Source organism: Mus caroli, chromosome 5, assembly GCF_900094665.2.
Source record: "Mus caroli chromosome 5, CAROLI_EIJ_v1.1, whole genome shotgun sequence".
In the NCBI taxonomy this organism is placed as follows: Eukaryota; Metazoa; Chordata; class Mammalia; order Rodentia; family Muridae; genus Mus; species Mus caroli.
Genome location: NC_034574.1, coordinates 113876628 through 113897605, shown reverse-complemented (window position 1 = coordinate 113897605; position 20978 = coordinate 113876628). Strand labels below are relative to the sequence as shown.

Below are 20978 nucleotides of genomic sequence, written 5' to 3'. Positions count from 1 at the left end.
GGAAAGGGATTGTCTGACTCACGTTCCTGCATCACACTCCATCTCTGAGGGAAGCAGAGGCAGGAAACTGGAGCAGAGGCCATGGAGGAACTCTGCTAGCTGCCTGAGACCCTTGGGCGATCAGTCTGATTTTTACAAACAACTCAGGACCACCTGCCCAGGACAGGCAATGCCCACAACGGACTGGGCCCTCCCATACTAATTAAGAAAATGCCCCACAGGCTTGATCCCAGGCCAGTCTGGTGGAGGCATTTTCTCAGTTGTGGGTCCATCTTCTCCAGATGACTCTCCCTGTGTCAGGTTGACAGAATAAAAATTGGCAAAAGCAGTGAGGAAAAACAACATAAAAGAAAAAGTGGGTGGAAGGGAATGAGAGAGGAGGGGATGAGAGAGAAGTAGGGGTGAGTGGAGTTGGGGGGAGATGATGTGTAGGAGGGGCAAGGAGTGGGGTGGGGGATCTGAGAGGAGGGAGGATTTTCTTTGCCTGTTCTAGGTGATTTTTTCTAGTCCACTTTCCAATCTGCTAACTCTCTCTTCAGCCGTGTCTGATTCACTGTTCCATGGCTGCTGCTTCATTTGAGTCTTTGGATTTTTCTTCCATCTTTGGCTAACTTTTCATGGCTCATTTAGACTTTGATTTTTGTGACTTGTCAAGCTATGTTTTTAAATGTGTGATTTCTTATTATATCCTGAATGTATTTGTGACTCTGTGTGTGTGTGTGTGTTTATACCTATTCATGGGAGCACAAGTTGTGTATGTGTGTGCATGTGTGTCCATTACCAGTTGAGGGCAGAGTATGAGGGCAGGTCCTCAGCCACTCCCCACCTTGTATAATCAGTCAGGGTCTCATACATGACACTCAGTGTGCTGAATCAGCAGTTCGGGACAGTCAAACAGCCTGGGGGAGCCCCATCACTATCCCCTTGAACTGGGATTAGGAGTCAGCTTCCTCAAGAGCCTGACACTCATGTAGATGCTGAGGATCTGACCTCCAGTTCTCACCCTTGCACAGGGAGGGAGGCGCTTTACTCCTGAGCCACCTCCCTGGCCCCTTCCCAGTTATTTCAAAGCCCAGCATCAACCTTCCATAGTGAGCACTCCTTATGTCCCACTCCCACCCTCACTCCCAGCTGTCACTCATGATGTCCTGATGCCTCCTGTGCCTGCTAATGAATGCTGTCTTTGTGGAGCACACAGAGTCAGTCTCAACCACTCAGCTCTTGACTATAGCACAGGATGTGCCAGAGACTGAATCTAAGTGACTGGATGTGGCTGTGTGACAATAAACCTGCAATTCCTTCATCAGATGGCAGTTTAATTGAGCCTGCGAGAAGTGTCCCCCTCACCAGAGCTGAGAGCCCGATATTTTCTCATTGTGTTTCTCTTCTCAGTGTAAGGAGAAACTGGGGAAGCCACTGCCCCCACAGTACGCCCTGGAGCTGCTCACTGTCTATGCCTGGGAACAAGGGAATGGATGTAATGAGTTCAACACAGCCCAGGGCTTCCGGACCGTCTTGGAACTGGTCATCAATTATCAGCATCTTCGAATCTACTGGACAAAGTATTATGACTTTGAACACAAGGAGGTCTCCAAATACCTGCACAGACAGCTCAGAAAAGCCAGGTAGTGTCCACACATGGCTCTGCTCCCCATTGGCTCCAGGCTGCACTTGTGTGGGGAGGGGGAGGTGGGAGCTCTGTCTAGGAAGCATCTCCTGCACTAGGCACTGCCCAGCTGTCACCTGATGGATATGAGGTTCTACAGCCCTGGGAGGCAGGGCTGGGCTCACCTGTCTGCAGATGAGGAGACCAAGATTCTGACATTGTCAAGATGAAGCAGCAAAGGCAGGGGAGGACATAGAGTGGGATCTGAATTATTCCAGCATTAAATGAAGTCACCATAGGTGTTGGCAAGGTGTAAATAATAGAGTACTGTGTCACCCTAGGGAGTGACATGTCCTGATCCTGTATTTGATCAGTTTTCCCATGAGACTGGCTGGTCCAACTGTCCCCATGTCACAGATCAGGGAGCCTGAGGCACCTGCCCCAGGACACACAGCTACTAAAGGGTGGAGAATTTGAACCCAAGCCTTCTACATCATGCCAAAGGATCCCTCCAGGCTTGTGTATACTGTGGAGCAGGGACAAAGGAGAGACTTTAGAAAGGGATGCTCTGCTGGGCGCCTCTCCTGCCCCTTTAAGTGATTCCTGGGGCACTGGAGAGCTGAACAGTTGCTGTCTCCTCTGCAGGCCTGTGATCCTGGACCCAGCTGACCCGACAGGGAATGTGGCTGGTGGGAACCCAGAGGGCTGGAGGCGGTTGGCTGAAGAGGCTGATGTGTGGCTGTGGTACCCATGTTTTATGAAAAATGATGGTTCCCGAGTGAGCTCCTGGGATGTGCCGGTGAGACCCCATCATCATCCTGTCCCCATGCACTCAGCTTCGGTTCCTCCATCTAGTTGGAGAACATTCTCACTGAGATGTGGTCTTTTTCTAACGGACTTCACTCTTCTGGGGGCGGAGGACAGTGGTTACTCTATTTTACAGCCATTTCAGCACCAGTCAGAGCTGTCAAGTGCTGGCAAGATGGCTTAATGGGTAAAGGCACTGCCAACACTGAAGACCTGAGTTTGGTCCCTGGAACCAATATGGCAGAAGCAAAAAGACAAATCCCCCATGTTGTCCTGTGACCTTCATCTGTGTGCTGCTACACTCCTGGACACACACAGAAACTCACACAATGCACACTCATGCAAATGCACTTATATTTACACAAACTATCATACATACACAGAAACACACACTCATATAAAACACAGAAACATACATACTGACATAAATACATACATACTGACATACTGACATATACACACATGCACCTACACACTGACCCTCAAGGAGAGAGTGTAAAGGAGATTTGGAACTGAGGCCACTGGCTCAGGGACACTCAGCTAGTGATTGGCAGGGCTGGGATCCTTTGGACTCTGAAGCCACTGTCTGGTCCATGAAGCATCCTGTCTTCCCTGTCATTGTCAGGTGACCAATGGGACTCGGTGGGGCTGTGTCATAGCCAGAGAAGCACAGAGGGACCTGTATGTGGACCTCTCCCCTCCTGGGGCAGGGTCTGCGTGATGCTAGGGAATGGATAATGTCACGTGTGACCTCAGGGTGGGGATGAACATGGGTGCAGTGATGTAGGGAAGAAACCTTAGGAGGTCAAAAGGAAGTGAGAGGGGACATGGAGGGAGGCAGCTGTGGGAACAGTGGCCTGTAGTGCTGTCCTGCAACAGAGAGGGGACTAGTCCATGTCTCCCACTTGTCAGATCACTAATGAAGAAGGCCTTTCTGTGGGGTCTTATGTACCCTTAATGGGCATAGTCATAAAGGAATCTTGATGGCCTTGAGTGTGCTGCCCCCCTTTCTGAGGAGCACCAGGTGTATAGTCATGGTACCCCCAATAACCAGGACTGATTTACACCCCTTCATGTAGGAATGCAGGCTCCTGACATGAATGTGTGTTTTTTCATTACAGACGGTGGTTCCTGTACCTTTCGAGCAGGTCAGCATTTGTTCTTTGTTGTGGTTGATGTGAGGTGGGTTTCTGCTGTGTGCCCCAGGTTGGCCTGGACCTCGCCATTCTCCTGTCACAGTGCAGGGGCGACAGCAGGGTAAGCTTGATGTTCTGACCATGCCCTGCCTTCCCTCCATCCTCAGGTGGAGGAGAATTGGACATGTATCCTGCTGTGAGCACAGCAGCNCCTGCCCAGGAGACTGCAGGTCAGGGGCATTGCTGCTCTGCTGCAGGCCCATGACCCAGTGAGGGAGGGCCNCACTTGGCATCAGACTCCGTGCTTCTGATGCCTGCCAGCCATGTTTGACTCCTGTTTAATCACAGCCAGCCTTCCTCATCAGATTCAGAAGGAGAGGAGAGAACACACGCTTGGCGTCCATCTGTCCACCTGTTGGAAAGTTCTGTCCAACAAAGTCTGATCAACAATAAACCACAGCAGGTGCCGTCATGGAGTGTGAACTCTGAGGAGTGGGCCATACAAGAACAGTGCAGGTGTGTGTGCGTGTGTGTGCCCATGCACATGCGTGTGTGTCTTCACGATTCAACTAGATGCATTTAGTGAGCACTTACTACATGATTCAGACGTTCAGCAGTGGTTAGAGCGAAGCCGAACTGCTAGCGTTTTTGATGCAAGTTGGATTGGGTTCCTTTGAGGTCTCTTCTTACAGATAAACACAAGAGAGGAACCCTTGGTTTCTTCTGCCCATGAGCCCAAGACACGATTCTAGCCCTGCCCTATCTGAAACAGACGCAGTTCACTGGCCACACATGGACATGGAACACTGAGACTGTAGCCTGTGCTCTCAGGGTGCCCTTGAGTGGCTACAACATGCAGGCTGGGGGCCCATAGGTATGAGGAAAATAAAAGGTGCGTGGAATTTTTGACATATTAGCTTTGACACACGGTCATTGGCAGCAATGATCAGCTTTGACACACTTAGTTAAATCACAATGATTGTGGCTTCCTTTCTGAGACATGAATTTGATGTGACATAAGCTGTCGTGGAACTCACAGGAATCCTCCTGCCTCAGTCTCTCACTCGGTTCTGGAATCATACACACACACTCTTCCTCACAGAGACCTAATGGTCCCATCCATCAGTGTTGTGAACCATCTGGTCATTTCTCAGACTCAAAGGGCTCATGTGTGCACTCACCTCATGCACACCTGCTCACTAAGAATTCAAGGCATTGTGAAGGACCACCAGCTCTCAAAGCCTTCTCCTGTCACTAATACCTACTCTCTGAATAACCCTGTGTGTGTGCATGTGCGCGCACGCTTTTGTGTGTGTGTGTGTCCTCCCAGCCCATATTCACTCAGTTTTTACTCAAATGTCCCTCACAAAGGGGAGTGCCAGCATCCCGAGTGTAAGAAGATGTGTGTTCCTCCTCCACAGAACATGTCACCCTGTGCTGTGTCCTTTATCTGAGCCCTCAGGGGACCCAGTGGTGCTGGTCTATGATTCCAATATTGCTCTTTCTTAAACGACCCCAGACACACAGAGTTGGTTTTAATAATCAATCTCCAGGGCATCCCAATGACTCTTGCTAAGCAGAGGGGAATCAATATGTCAGCTTTCATGGACCCCATGTGAAAGCAAGCCCACATGTGATGTGTAATGGCCACACCCCATTTCCCCATGACAGACAGAATGAACCCTTGTGAGGACCTTTGAGACCCTCCCCAATGATACACAGCATGGAGTTAAACAGCAGGGTACTGGAATGAGCAATGGGCAGCTTAAGGGAGGAGGAGTCTCATGGTGGCTGGATCGTTTCCATGACAACAGGGATGCAGGGTCTATCAGAGGGAGAAAGATGTCCATAGTTGATACTTGCATATCAGAGCATCTGACTGCCATGTTGTGCAGCATCATGCTTGCTCCAAACTGGATCTGACAAGATCCCTTTGCCCTAAGCATGGTGCTCATCCCTGCTCTTCCCAAGGGATGTCCTATGGTGCTGAGTTACCATCCAGTCTGGGCAGGGAAGTGGCAGGGCTTGACAACAGACTCTTTGAGGTGCCAAGCCCTATCTTCAACTTTGACCTTCTGCCGATGTCAGACACTCCCTTCTCTCCAGTGCCCACCCTCTCGGTAAGTAACATATGCCTACTGAGGGCAAGCACTGCTCTGTCCACCATGGTACCACAGGGTTCTGTTCCAACACTGAAACTGGATTCAGGTCAGTAATTGGAGGGACCCGCACTGACAGCCACTGCCCTCATCCCAAATCAACCCTCAGGGTTCCTTCAAATGATCCACGATGGTGCATCTTCATGGTCAACTTCACTAGCCTCCGATGTACGTGGACACACACCTCTGGGTGTGTGTGTGAGCACACTTTCACAAATGTCTGCAGACTGCTTCCCTGCTCTGTGGCCATCTGTCAGCTCACCTCCTCACCTGTGCTGATTTGACTGCATTCACAGGGGTTATAAGACATTTGGGAAGATCAAAGCTCAGGATGGTTAACTGACTTTTGAGCAAGTTCCATCACACATAGTGGGGGAAAGAAGGGATCTTGTGCTCAACTCGGGAAGCTGGTGGGACTCTGGTAGGACTGAAAGCCCACCCTCACCTCACTCTACACAGACAGACCGACCGACCGACAGGCACACACACACACACACACACACACACACACACACACACACACACACAGCAGCCAAATGCAAGCAAAAGGATCCTGAGAGAAGACAACTGCTTAGCCATGATGATCTTGGTGTCTTACTTGGCTCGAACATCAAAGCCACAGGCAACTCAGGATGATGTCTTTAAGTCAGGCCTCATTGCCGCTGAGTAAGCACTCAGCCACTGAGCTACACACACCCTCACCCTCTGTCAGACACTAGACAAGCCCTTACCTGTTAATTCGTACCCATGGCTGCCATTTGTGATCATAAAGGTCCTCATCTTTCCATCCCCCCATGAAGAAATGGGATGCCGGCGTTACAGATCATGCAGGGTATTACATTAGTGTGGGGGAAGATGAGGGAAGACATGATATGATAAGTCTACAGCTTGGCTGGGGACCATGGGCCATTGTTGATTAGAACCCTGTGTATCTAGGGGTTCAGAAGGGCAAGACTGGAATCATAGACCAGCATCACTGGGTTCTCCAACAGCTCAGATAAAGTACAGGGAGGGTGTGGCTTGTCCTGTGCTGCAGGGGACAAACATCCTCTCACACACGGAGACACTGGGGCTCCTGGTCCTCAGGGCTGCTGGAGTGAGATCTGAATGAATGAGGGGCCAGGAAGATCTACCCTTCCCCCTTCACAGAGATTGAGAGTGGACATTGAGGACAGGTAGGGTTTGGGGACAGGAGCAGTGTCTGGGAGCTGGTAGCCCTCAACAATTTAGTGCATTCTTAGTAAAAAGGGGCCCCAGTGCAGACAGCAGGAGATGATATTTTATGGTTAAAGTATTTTTGTATTTATAAGACTGTTGGTTCACTACACTGAGCTATGGAACCATTTAGCCTGTGTGTGAAGTGTGGTGGTGGTGGTGGTGGTGGTGGTGGTGTGTGTGTGTGTGTGTGTGTGGTGTGTGTGTGTGTGTGTGGTCTGTGTGTGTGGGTGGGTGTGGGTGTGTGTGTGTGTGATGTGTGTAAAACTCCAGAACTTAGAAACTTGAAGCAAGTGGTATTCTGTGAATTACAGACTAGGGTGGAACAGCTAAGATCCAGTTGGAAGGAAGGAAGGGAGAAAGAGAGAAAGGATAAGAGGGAGGGAGAATAAATTCATTTTAGTTTCATTTGATGCATTTTGCTTTAATTCAGTGCTTCAAATTTCATCCTCACAAACACACATCAAAATTTCAAAGTCCATGCAATTTTATTCTCCTGCACTGCCAGAAACCCAGCCTGCATGTTGCAGAAACAGTGCACTTCGATGATCACTAGACAGATTCCCATGGCTCCAGGGACATGTGCAGCTGTGGAAGAGTTTCTATGTGAGATGAGGATGGATCCCTCAGAGTGCACACCCCCCTCATGGCTTGCTGTGGTTTGTTGATGATGATCAGCCACTATTGGACAGAACCTCCCAACAGGTGGACAGATGGAAGTCAATCTTGCGTTCATCTCTGTCCATCACAGCCTAACTCCCAGAAAACACTGTTAGAGGCTTAGGCAGATGAAACAGGCTGTGAGGAAGGCTGTCCACGGGCAGGCAGGGATCAGAAGCCTGGGGTCTGATCACAAGTTGGATGTCCCTCGCTGGCTCCATGAGCACCATCCTGTCCTCTCTAGGTCAAAGTCTTACAGCAGAGGAGGACATGCCCCTGACAGATGCTTGGTTGCTCACAGGAAGACACATCCTTTTCTCTCTGGCTGCAATGAAAAATATACAATCATGTCAGGAGCCTGCATTGCTTCCAGGAGGGGGATGTAAATCAGCCCTGAGGGTGGGTACCATGACATCACACATGGATCTCCTGAGAAATGGAGCCAGCACACACAAGGGTTGGAAAGATGGCCATCAGGACACCTTCATGACTTTGCCCATTGAGGGTGCATACGACCCTACAGGCAATCCCTTCTTCATTAGAAGATCTGCCAAACGGGAGACATGGCCTAGCCACCTCTCTGCTGCAGGACAGCACTACAGGCCATTGTTCCCACCCACAGCTGCCTCCCTCCATGTCCCCTCTCCCTTCCTTCTTGACCCTCTGTGATGTCTTTCACACATCACTGCACCCACGTTCATCCCCACCCTGAGGTCACATCAGTTCCCTAGCATCAGGCAGACGCTGCCCCAGTAGGGGAAAGATCCAAGTGAAGGTCCCTCTGTGGCTGTGACACAGCCCCACTGAGTCCCATTGGCCTCATGACAATGAGACAGGGAAGACAGACTTCTTCATGGACCTGACAGGGGCTTCAGAGTCCATGGGATCCCAGCCCTAACACTCTCTAGCTCAGTGTCCCTCAACCAGTAGCTTCAGCTCTAAGAGTCTATATATCTGTTTCTTCATGTGGTTGTACATGTGCATGTGTGTGCATGTCCACTTGTGTAACAGGACACACATGAAGGTCACAGGACAACTTGGGGAATTCTTTTTTCTCCTTCTACTATATGGCTTCTAGGGATCAAAGTCAGGTCTTCAGTGTTGGCAGTGCCTGTACCCACTGAGCCATCTTGCCAGCCCATGATATCTCTGAATGGCACTAAACTGGCTGTAAAAGGCAAGCAGCTGGCCTTCACAGAAGTGTAAAGACCCTCAGCAAAAGATCAAGTCTTGGTGAGAATATTCTCCAAGTAGATGGAGTGACCAAAGCTGTGTGCAAGAGGATAGGTTGATGACAGGGTCTCACCGGCACATCCCAGGAGCTCACTCGGGAACCATCCCTGTTCTTAAAGCATGGGTAATCCAGCCAGGCTTTTGCCTCTTCTGCCAGTATGCACCAGCCCTGTAAGTTTAAACCAGCCACGTTCCATGTTGGGTCTGCTGGGTCCAAGATCAGAGGACTGCAGGGCAACATTCAGGGAGTGAATTGAGCAGCTAACCAGTACCTCAGATACCATTTCACAGAGGCAGGGAGGGAGCCCAGCAATGCATGCCTAACCAAGGTTTGGTCAGTGTCCCTGCCTCAGAGTATTCAGCAAGACTAGAGGGATCCTTGGGCATGACCCAGAGGGCTTGGGTTCGAATCCTCTACCCTTTAGTAGCTGTGTGTTCTGGGGCAAGTCCCTCAGGGTCTCTGATCTATGAGATAGGGAGAGCTGGACCAGCCAGTCTCATGGAAAACTGATCAAACACAGGATCAGGACATGTCACTCCCTAGGGTGACATAGCGCTCTATTATTTACAGGTAATTGGTCCACCCCAGGTCTTGAGTGCACCACAGTCCCTGTGATGCTGTCACCATTGGAAAATCTCAGTCCCCACTCTATGTCCTCTCCTTCCTAACCTGTTTTGGTCAGGACAATGTCAGAGCCTTGGTCTCCTCACCACAGACAAGATAAACATCCTCCCTCCCCAGCTCCCAGGGCATTAGGACCTCATGTCAGTCAGGTGACAGGAGATGCTGCGCTGACACAGAACTCCCACCTCTTCCTTTTCACAGGATTATAACCTGACACCCACGGAAAGCAGAGCCATGTGGGGACAAGCTACCTGACTCTTTTGACCTGTGAGTACAGGTAGGCATTGACCTGTTCATGTAGAACGTCATAATACAATGTCCAGTAGATTCGAAGGCATAGGTACTTAGTGATCAGTTCTAAGACGGTTCGGAAACCCCGAGCTGTCTCTGTTTCGTGTTTGTCTGGAAGCTCATGTTCCCAGGCGTAGACAGTGAGCAGCTCCAGGGCGTACTGTGGGGGCAGCGGCTCCCTCAGCTTCTCCTTACACTGAGAAGAGAAAGGTAATGAGAAACACAGGGCTTTCATCTCTGATGTGGGGGACACTTCTCACAGGCTCAATTCAGCTGCCTCCTGATGATGTCATTTCACAGCCAGTTATTTAGATTCAGTCTCTGACCCCTCCAGTGCTATAGGCAAGAGCTGAGTGATTGAGATTGAACCTGTGTGCTCCACAAAGACAGCATTCACTATCAGGCACAGGAGGAATCAAGACACCATGAGTGACAGCTAGGAGTGAGGGTGGAGGCGGGACATAAGGAGTGCTCAGTCTGGACAATTTTCATGGTCTCTGAAGTACCTGGGAAGGGGCTAGGGAGGTGGCTCAGGGGTAAAGCACCTCAATCCCCATGCAGGGGTGAGAACTAGAGGTCTGATCCTGTGGGACTGTGATAGGCAGCCTATTTTGGTTGAATGGGGTTTGTTCAAGTGACCCAGTAGAGAATTCTACAAGGGACGGAAAGGTGAGCCACGTTCCCACAATCAGGTGCCTGGAATCACAGAGACCCCAACTCCATAATTCTGTGACTATCAGTCAGGCAGACAATGTTCCAAGCTTCTGGCATTCTGGCTAGACTCCACCCCCAGTTTCCTGACTATAGTCAGGTATGTTCCTCCCCACAGTTACCTGGCAACAGCCCACTATAAAAGGGGCTACTTGGCCCCTCCTCGCTCTCTTTGAGCCCACACCTTTCTTACTCTCTAACCCTCCTTCTCTCTCTCTCCCTTTTCCTCCTCTCTCCACGTGGGCATGACCAGCCTCTCTCTTTCTACCTTCTTTCTTTCTCCCTCCTTTCTACAATAAAGCTCTAAAACCATAGACTGTCTCTGATCTGATCATCAAGGCCTGCTGTGCTTGAACAATGGGATGGGCTTTCTCTTAATGAGCTGCATCTAACCTCCCTCCAGAAGGCCATTCGGTGCTCCAGTCATGGGCCAGACCAAGGACTCTCACCCACATGGGAACCATCCAGCACCCCCTTTCCCCTGCCCTCTCCTCCCTTCAACCCCGGGGCTAATGACACCCCCCCCCGGCCCCTATTCTGTTCTCAGCTCCTCCACCTTATCCAGTGTGGGATGCCTAGGCTGGGAAACTGGTACCTAGGACCCTTGTCCACCACCCGCCGAGTGGGGTCAGTGGCTTCACAGAGCACCTGTGGCTGCGTGGAAAGCGTGTGGCAGTCCTCCTGCGTCTGCCCACCCAGAGCAGTGGGACTCTGGTGGGATGCTGGTTCTCTCCCAATCCCTCTTTTCCCCCACACTCACTGACCCTCAATATCCCCAGCATTTACGTGAATGTCAGGCTCTTGAGGAAGCTGACTCCTAATCCTAGCTCAAAGGGCTGGAGATGGGGCTTGCAGGGGCTGCAGGACTGTCCAGCGCTGCTGATCCAGCAGAAGGTGTGCCAGGTGTGAGACCCTGACTGATTACACAAGGTGGGGCGTGACTGAGGACCTGCCCTCACACGCTGACCTCTGCATTCTTATGGACACACAAGAACACACAAAGAGGTGTGCTCCCACAAACAGGTGTGTACACACATACACCACACATACATATAAAACATTGTCCAGAAAAAAATATTGAGAAATCATCCATTTAAAGAGGTAATAGGTAGAAATGTCAGGAAATATAAGCCATAGGAAGTGACATGCAGGGATTGCTGAAGAAGGAAGCAGACTTGCAGAGACACAAATGAAGCAGCTGCCATGGAACAGTGAGTTAGACATGGATGACGAGAGAGTTAGCTGACTGGAAAGTGGACTAGAAGAAATCACTTAGAAAAAGCACAGGACGTCCTCCCTCCCCATTCCCTCTCCCTCCTACAGCATCATGTTCCCTTGCTGTTCCCCCAAACCCTGTTTCTCTGAACCCCTCTCTTCTGCTCCCCTTCTAACCACTTCTCCATTTTCTGTTTCCTCCCCTTGTGCCATTTTTATTTCTCTTTGTCAACCTGACACAGAGAGTGCCATCTAGAGAAGATGGACCCACAACTGAGAAAATGCCTCCATCAGCCTAGCCTAGAGTCAAGCCTGTGGGGCATTTCCTTGATCAGTGTAGAAGGGCCCCGCCCATTGTGGGCATTGCCTGTCCTGGGCAGGTGGTCCTGAGTCGTTTGTAAAAATCAGACTGATCGCCCAAGGGTATCAGGCAGCTAGCAGAATTCCTCCATGGCCTCAGCTTCAGTTCCTGCCTCTGCTTCCCTCAGAGATGGAGTGAGATGCAGGAACATGAGCCAGACAATCCCTTTCCACCCAATTTACTTTGCAGCAGCACCTTTACCACAGCAGTCAGAGCAAACTAGGACAGAAACTGGTCCTAGGGAGGAGGGGCACTGCTGTGACTGACCCGCCATGGTGCTCCTTGGGAGGACTGAGAAAGGATTCTGGAACTTTGGGTTGGAAAGCTGTGGAGAGCTGAGAGCCTACCAGGCTGTTTGTGGGAACTTGGAAGACAGGAGTGCTGAGAGGCAGGCAGGTGACAGAGGCTGGAGTGAGGTTTCAGAGAAAAGCAAGGACCCCAGCTGGGCTGTCTGTGTGCTGTGTTTGGATTAAGAATCAGTAATTTCTCACCAGCTGAGGCTGAAAAGTCAGCTCTGACTTAGAAAGAACCTGTACCAGAGGGGCAAAGTGTTCTGAAATGAGTTTGCTTAAGGTCAGCAAACACAATCTGTAGTCGAGGGTGTCCCCAGTCTGCCTCTCTGTTTTGCAGGCACATTGGTATTGCAGACAGGTCTCACAAGTTGTAAAGATTTAGTCCCAAGAAACTTGCAAGTTTGGAGGGGTCAAGGGAAGCAGCTGAGGCCTGGCACTGAGAGAGGCCAGGAGAAGCCATAGGTGAAAGTGCAGCCTCGATGGCAGTGGAGACCCGGAGATACTGACTTTCCCTGAGCAGGAGACAACTGCCAGGAAGAGAGCAATGTGAGAACAGAGCGGGCCTGAGCCTGAGGTGTGTTGTGTGTGCTGTGGATGGCAGACCTGAGAAGCTCAGGAACTGTAAGTCCCAGATATCAGATACTGAGCCTTTTTGCTATGATTGTGACGGTGACCTGGTTCTTCCCTCTTGGAGTAAGGAAGAATGTAACTAATGTTTCAAATCTTATATGAACCCACAACTGAAATAATAATTTTCTTAAGTGTTGACATTTTTTAATTGATTTTTAAAGATTTTGTGTTAGGACGTGATATTGACATGATGTCTTAGCAAAAAGTCAAGGAAGTAAAGGGTATGGTTCAATAGAGGCGTGTGAGAGCATCAATTTGTAAGTGGGCCATTAGTGAAAGTGAGTTTTTGTCAACAAGATGTAAGCTAGGGTCATTGAGTAGGAGGCACCCTTAATCAAGAGGAAATCCCTCCCTCCATCAGTCTGGTTTAGGGCAGTCTGTGGGGACGTGTTTGTGGTGGTCAGTGATGGATGTGGTTGGTGCCATGCCTGAGTGTGTGCTCTGTAATAAAGCAATCTGAGTGAGCCATGGAGACCAAGGTAGTGAGCAGAATTCCTCCATGGTCTCTGCTTCAGTTACTGTCCTGACTCCCCTCAATGATGCCCTGTGACTGGGATGTGTAACCAAGTGAGACCTTTCCTTCCCAAGGCAGTCTTGGTCATGTGATAAAGCTATCATGTCCATAGACAGCCAGCTATAATAGACCTCTTTTCTGGCCTGTATGCATGCTCTCTACACATAGGGTCCACAGTGTCTTGGCCAGATGCCTTACCAGTTGATACCAGTGCTTGACCAGACAGATGAGGTTCTTCAGCTCGCATGGACGTTTCCACAGAAAGTCTTGCTGAAGCTCCATGAAGCAGATGTTGAACTCGCCCTCCTTGCCCAGCATGGTGCACTCACGGATGAGTCGGGCGTATACTTTGTTGTAAATGTCACAGTTACGACGCTCTTTTCTTCTCACTTCATCTGTAAAGAAAACATCTCTCATGTTTAGACTCATCCCTGCTCTGTGGATCTTCCTGCTCTATAGGATCACAGTCACTCTCTATGGGGTTCAATGAACAGGGCAAACTTTGTCCACAGCAAGCGTCACTCCCCATACAGACATGAGCCCACCACACCTCTGGACTGCATACATGAATTGGTCCTAGAAAGTCTGTGCCACCAAGTGCTCTTAGTAGGATGCCTTACTCACAGGCCTGGAGACAGTGGTGGGAAGAAACAGCCCACAATGATCACACACAAGAGAGCTACACAGTCACTTGATAATGGCCAACCATGCTCTGGTGTACCATGGAGCACTCTCCTGCATTTGTATATCATATCTCCTGCTTACAGTCTCTGCCATATTTTGAGATGAAGGGTGAATTGTGTGCAGATGGATGTGGTAAACACATATTCAGAGGCCACAAGAGGAGATGGGGTGTTTTCCTGTATAGTTTGTCACCCCTCCCTTTGCAGCAGGGTCTCTCTGTGAACATGGAGCTTGGCTGGCATCCATCAGGCCACAGAGATTCTCCTGTCTCTGTTCCCATAGTAACAGGGATACAGGTCAATGTGTGGAACTTCCTAAGAGTAGGTGGGCATTGGGGATTTGAACTCTGGTCCTCATGCTTGTACAGTGATTGCTTTTACACACAGAGCTGTTTGTCAGCAGTACACGAATTTCTTCAGTGGCTAACCTAATGCCATATTTTCTTCCTTGTCCAGTTCCTGAGAGTTTCAGGATGTAGAGGTGGCAGTGGTAGTGGTGTGTGTGCCCTGTGAACTTTTACAGTGGACAGGGAGCAGGCTATGGAATTGATGTGTGTGTGGCTATATGTAGGTGTATAGGTACACTTGAATAGTCCAGGAAGGCAGCAGGCTGTGCCTTAGGTGTCTGCAGGTGTATAGCCATGGTTGCAGCAGCCATACCATCAGGCTTTGATGCTGGCACAGACCCAAATCATTCACACATGGAACACAGTACAAGTCCAGTCCCTCAGTGACCCAGGAAGTTCTCAAGAGCCAGTTTACTATTTTAGGGCCTAGCACACAATGGGTCTCATTTACAAAGTTACCTGGGTTAGGGCTGTGGCTGTGGTTCTCTTTTGGACTGCTATCCACATGAGCATTCCCAAGGGAGTCCTTCTAGGATAGAGTTCCTATCCCACTGGAAAGCTGCCTCACGCTAGGGAAGTCCATGAGCAAGACGGGCTTCTGCAGGAGCCGCCCTCCCAACTCATTTCTGGGTCACCCCCCTCTCAGACCCCTCCACTGAGCAGGGTTCTAAGACTCCTGTGACTTTCCACAGCAGGCTGCCCTGGTCCTAGTCCCAGGCTGGCCATCTCAGTGCCTGCTGCCTGAGACTCTGGACTGTTTCCATGGCTCCCCTAAGCCCAGGGCTAGTGGCCTTGTCTCTTAAGTTTGATAACAGCAGTTCATACAGTGGCCAAGAGGGGGTGCTGTGTCCCCCAAATATAAAACCACAAGTACAATGGGAATCCAGTGTTTGTCAGGACTGGTGTGAGTTACTAGTTTAGAGGATCATTAATGTCAGTTAAATCACTTGTGTGTACATGTGGGAATTGTGTGTGCTGGGTTTTCCGTTTTCCAGAGGGGGACAGACTACTCTTAAGAATTTCTGCATACTGCATGCCCTTTTTGCTTCTCCTCTAACCTACACAGACATCCAGGCCTCTGCATAGGTCTGAAGTTTATCATTTTTTGATAGAAGATGCAACAGATATTCATTTTTAGCCCTATCTCTTGTCCCACTTTAGAGACACACAATTCCCAATCTTAGCCACATAGACAGCTGTTGACCATGCAGTTGTTTTCTGGATACCCCAGGGGCTGGGCAGATGGCTCTGTGGGTAAGGGGCTTCTTAGAGAAGTACATGGACACAAAATCAGATTCTGAGCACCTACATAAAAATTTGTGGTTGAGGGGCATGAGGGTTCATACCAAAATCACACTGCTGGGCAGGTAGAGACTGGAGAATCCCTCAGGCTCACTGTCTGAATAAATAGGTGGATATGAAGCTGGCTGATCCACCTTTCTCAAAACAAACTTGCCTGGCTTGTAGCGAGTGGAGGAAGCCCAAGTATATCCTAAATATGTCTGAGTACAATCATTTAGAAGTGGAGACTCATAGCCTACAGACACTTCTAGGAGAACAAGCATCCCCTCCCCTCAGCCCCATGCTGTACCTAATTGACATCCTGAGGCTCCAAGTGCCAGAGATTGTGGGTTCAGCTTCATCAGAGCACACACCCCACCTGACCCCAGCTCCTTACTGCAAGAGCCATGAAGGTGGGGCAGCAAACTCCAGGTCAACCTCTCAACCAAAATAGGCTCCTAAGCAACCAACCTCCAAGGCTGGCGTCTGACCATTACCTACACAGGCAAACATGAGCACACATGTCTGCACACATGTGTACAGTGCCCCAACATACACAGAGAGACAGACAGACAGACAGAGAGAATAGAAGAGAGGACTCTGGCATAACGAAGGGCAGGGTGAGGCTTTGCTGCTTGCTGACTTACACAGGGCATCATAGGCTGTCTGCATATGAAATTCCACCTCCTGCTGAAACTTGGGGTAGCTCAGCTTGAAGCTCAAGGACCTGAAGTTGGGCTGGTCTGAGCTCTGGACCTCAAACTTCTCTCTCAGTCGTTTTTCTTGCTGGAACTGGCACAGGTGTTTCTGAATTTCCTCGATGACCTCTTTCTGTAGCTTGAACTGATCGTCAAAGCAGGTGAGATTATTAAAGAATACCAATAGGTCGACCTCTGACCTGCCCTTGAGCATGGTGTATCGATTGTAGGAACCACCCTAAAAACAAGGATGAAAATGACAAAGGATAGAAGAGCCGTGCTGGTCAGTCCAGACACTCAACTGAGTAGGAGTCCATCACTAAGAGTGATTCTTGGATGGAGAAAGCTCGCCCATGTGTAGTGGAATTCTATTCAGTCCTGAAGAGTGAAATTGGGATCTCTGTAGGAGAATTGATTTTCTTGTGGTACAGGAGATAAGCCAGACTCAGGTTGATGAATATCCTTGTTTTATGTTTCTATCCAGAATTTGTGTGTGTGTGTGTGTGTGTGTGTGTGTGTGTAATGGAAGACGACTCTCTGGGAGAGATAAGATTCAAGTACAAGGGAGTGGGTGAGAAGAGACTGAGTGACTTACCACAGATGTATGAAACTGTTGTCATAGTCCCTCTTGTTAACAGAGCATCTGAAGGAATGCACTATGTCTACCATACAGGAAGAAAGTCTGTATCGATTTTAACATTTTTCTGAGACCTTTTAGTATCAACAAAACTGATTTCACAAAAAGTGAAAACTTGAGACTATAACAAGTGATATGCAGAGATCCTCTTAAATAAAATGCTGAGCCCTATCACTAACACAGATCAACCCCTGACATAAATGAGTGGACATTACAAAATGACATGTCTGCAGCGTTCACAGTGACTGAGGTAGGGACTGCTGTCATACAGTCCCATGGGACAGGTGGAAACATGGGCAATGAGCTTCCAGTCATCTAGCAGTGGGGTCCCTGTTCTGTCCTCTGCCCTGTGCCATAGCTGGGGTCTACATGAGAATACTGGGCACTGAGCAGGTAGGTAACTCACACCCCACTAAGGACTGCAGTCTGGCTTCTGAGAGTCCTCTCCCACCCCATCCTGATGAGCTCAGGCTAATGGGACTCACCATCACAACCCTGGAGATCCTCACAGGGTGGGCGGCACCTTGGAAGCATCTCTCCTTCAGGAAAGCACTTATGGAGTTCACGTCTGTTCTGAGCTCAGTAAGGAAGGTGATGTCACCAAGGAGGTGACCCTCTATGAACTTATCCAGCCTCCAAGCTGGAGTGCTGCAGAGAGCAATCCGAGTGCTGCTAAGGTTTTTCGCCATCCTGAGGGCAGGAATGTCTGCTGACTGCAGCCTTGCTTCAGGAGTCAGCTGCCCCTTATATCCATAGCTGGTTTGTCTTCCCAAGAAGGGCGGGGCTATGCAAATCAGACTCTGCACCTGCCACCTCTGGCTCCTGGGCTCCCTGACACTCTGGGGTTTGTTTACCTGCTGTCATTTCTTTAGATTGTCAAACCCTCCTCACAGCAGGCTGTGGACCAGGAGGCATGAAGCATCCTAAACATAGTTTCTGTTGTTCCTCCTTCTTGATCTTGAATTGTTACTAAAGCAAAATCCTTTGATAGTCTCCTAGATTCTTAACAACAACAACGCACACGCACACACCACTAAAACATGAAGAGCAAGTGAGAGAAATCCGGAAGATGGCAGGCACCAGTTTCAGCACAGCTGTTGTGGATTCGTCACAGGTGACTGGTCCATGCTGGATATTGTAAAGTGCTGTCTGCAAGGTTAATGCTAGCTTATAGGTCAGACTTAGGGTCTCACAGATCTGTGAGTTCTCAGATGCACACTCATAATGTGGCCATCGTCCAAGACATCATCCAAGACAGTCTCTCTGCCCTGTACCCCCACCTCCGTCTATCTGTCCATAAAAGCAAAGGTCTCACATTCTTCTTTAATATGGGATCTCACTCCTTTGCTCAGGATGGATGTGAACATGGGGACCTGCCCCATTGCCCCCCAAGTGCTGCGCTCACAGGGGTGTGCCTCTCTCCCTGTATGTAACCACCTGGGCTATCACTCAATTGCCACTCTACACTTCAATAGCATAAAGTGTTGACCTGAATCCAGGACACACCCTCATGAGGATGCACCTGTCTCTAAGCCAACCTCTCCCTCTCCCTCTCCCTCTCCCTCTCCCTCTCCCTCTCCAGCAGGAGTGAATATTCATCTTGGCAGGATGGTCCACACCTGTGACCCCAAGTCCTGGGAGATTGACACAGAAGGTACGGAGTTTGAGGCAAGTCTGGGTTATGTGATGAGACTCTCTTTCTCTCTCTCTCTCTCTCTCTCTCTCTCTCTCTCTCTCTCTCTCATAAAATACAAAAATCAAACACACAAGCATATGCATACATGCATATATACATGCGCACACACACAAACACACACACATGTGCACACACATGCCTCAGTCACTTTTGGAATCACTTCAGAAAGCAGGAACAGAAGACTCAAAAAATTATAGAAACATAGGTTTTCGATGATTATGGCCACAACTCAGGTGGCTTTAAGGGATCTTCTTTTGAAGAAGCAGAAGCCATGGCCTTGTCATTCAGGTCAGAGGCTAGCCTCTTGCAAAAAGTCTAAATCTTCATGCCCTGGCTGGTAGCAGAGGCTCCTTGGTGGATTCTGACCTTACCTGAGGGAACTGGGATTGCTGAAGGCCCCTCCCACAAGGAGGACAAGAGACCAGCTGAGGGTCCTGAGCAGGTCTGGCTGAGGATCAAGCTAATCATGCTTTAGATGGTCTATGACATTTATTTCCTGTGTGTGAGCATGTGATGTCAGAGGACAACTTGTAGGAGTCGGCTCCTTGTGGGTCCTGGGTTGTGTCTCTCTTTACCAGCAGTGTTGGTCAGCACCAATACACTAGCAGCACAAAGTCCTGGACAGGGAATCCGCAGTATGAATTTCCCACTGGGGCAGGAGAATGTCACTATTTGCCAGGCTGGAGTGGAAGGGTGTAGTATGGGAGGGAGGATGTGGCTCCTGATCTTGTACACCTTGAGGGGCCACCAGTGTACTGCCTGGAGGGGGGTCTCTCTGTGTGTGTGTGTATCTGTCTGCCCGTCTGTCCATCTGTCTGTCCCGTCCATCATCGGCAGTCTGGTCTGCTGTCCGTGCCTCCCTTCACGGCCTGAAGGCTTTGCTGAATGCCGTACCTGAAGGGGAGAACAGGGCGTAGATGAACAGGAGCCGGTTCAGTTGGGAGCCCGAGCCTTGTGCTGTGTGGGCAGAAGAAGTCAGACCTTCTTAGGGAGTCTTAGTGTGGGGTTGATGACAGATGACATGATGAGTCTACAGCTTGGCAGGAGGCCCATGGCATATGGTTATCAGAATCCTCTCTGTATATCTGGGGGCTGTTTCAGGAGAGGCAAGACAGCCTGCAATCATTGGGCAGCATCACTAGGTCTACCAACAGGGCAGATAAAGTACAAGACAGAACAAGATTTGTTCTGAGGTGCAGGGGACCTGCATCTTCTCACACACTAAGGAGACACTGGGGCTCCTGGTCCTCAGGGATGCCTGAGTGAGAACTGAAGGAATGGGGGCCAGGGAGATCCACCCCTCCCCCTTCACAGACATTGAGAGTGGACATTGGGGACAGGAATAGGGTGTGGGGACAGGAGCAGGGGTTGGGAACTGGTGGCTCTGAGCAGTTTCCTGCTTTCTTTGTGAGCAGAAGCCTAAGTGGACAATGCACATGTGGATTTTGGGGGTATTTATGTATTCACAAGCTGCTGGGTCATGACCCTCACACATATACATGAATGTGTGTGTGTGTGTGACTCCAGAATGTGGGAGCTTGAGGCAGGTGGAGCTGTGTGAACTCCAGGCTAGGCATATATAATAAGATCCAGTTGAAAGGAAAAAAAATAAAGAAATTAAGAAAGGAGGGACTCAGAATAAACTAGTTTTGAGTTTGAGTGAGTGCACTGTGATTTAATTCAGTGCTTCAGATCTCATCCTCACAAGTAATCGCTGGTCACAGATTGCACACAGTTTTATTTACCTGCACTGCCGTGGACCTCAGCCTGCAGGATGCAGAAACAGTGCACCTCGATGCACACTGACCAGAACCCAGGGCTCCAGGGCCACACACAGCTGGGGAACAGTTTCTCTGTGGGATGGGGAAGGTCTAGGCTCTTTCAGGGGAGCATGGACAGAAGGAGCCAAGGATTCTTGTCTCAAGTTCATAGAGAAGAGATCTAGAAGCATCCCAAGCCACCACCCCACATCAAACACTGTAGCAGTTTGGTTCTGCACAGTCTATGGCGGGTTGCCCAGTAACTGAACACTTGTGAGGTGTTTTTTGTTGTTGTTGTTTTTTGTTTGTTTGTTTGTTTGAGACAGGGTTTGTGTGTAGCCCTGGCTGTCCTGGAACTCACTTTGTAGACCAGGCTGGCCTCAAACTCAGAAATCCGCCTGCCTCTGCCTCCCGAGTGCT

General features: G+C 49.7%; 2 protein-coding genes across 3 annotated transcripts in view; one reads left to right on the top strand and one right to left on the bottom strand.

Moving 5' to 3' along the window:
* Nucleotides 1-20978, top strand: part of LOC110293994 (2'-5'-oligoadenylate synthase 1A-like) — a 77150-nt gene that overhangs the window by 20209 nt on the left and 35963 nt on the right. The window lies entirely within an intron of this gene.
* On the bottom strand, nucleotides 7327-17817 carry LOC110293992 (inactive 2'-5' oligoadenylate synthetase 1C-like). Of its 2 annotated transcripts, XM_021161920.1 has the most exons (6): nucleotides 17588-17817; nucleotides 16415-16703; nucleotides 13655-13851; nucleotides 9693-9928; nucleotides 8890-9043; nucleotides 7327-7908 (listed from the first exon to the last, which is right to left on the bottom strand). In XM_021161920.1, the coding sequence occupies exons 1-6, from the start codon at nucleotides 17789-17791 to the stop codon at nucleotides 7879-7881; spliced, it is 1110 nt and encodes a 369-aa protein (XP_021017579.1). In that variant the 5' UTR covers nucleotides 17792-17817; the 3' UTR covers nucleotides 7327-7878. The 2 variants fall into 2 exon arrangements, with proteins under 2 accessions (XP_021017579.1, XP_021017580.1); XM_021161921.1 differs by lacking the exons at nucleotides 8890-9043; nucleotides 9693-9928 and having other exon boundaries at nucleotides 7879-7908; nucleotides 17588-17791.

Excerpts from the sequence above, each read along its gene's own strand:
- LOC110293992 (XM_021161920.1), bottom strand. The coding sequence starts at position 17,791 with ATGGCGAAAAACCTTAGCAGCACTCGGATTGCTCTCTGCAGCACTCCA. Across the intron at positions 16,704-17,587 it reads GGATCTCCAGGGTTGTGATG|GGTGGTTCCTACAATCGATA; the intron begins GTGAGTCCCATT and ends CCTTGTTTTTAG. Across the intron at positions 9,044-9,692 it reads TCACAGGTCAAAAGAGTCAG|TCCTCTGATCTTGGACCCAG; the intron begins GTAGCTTGTCCC and ends GTTGCCCTGCAG.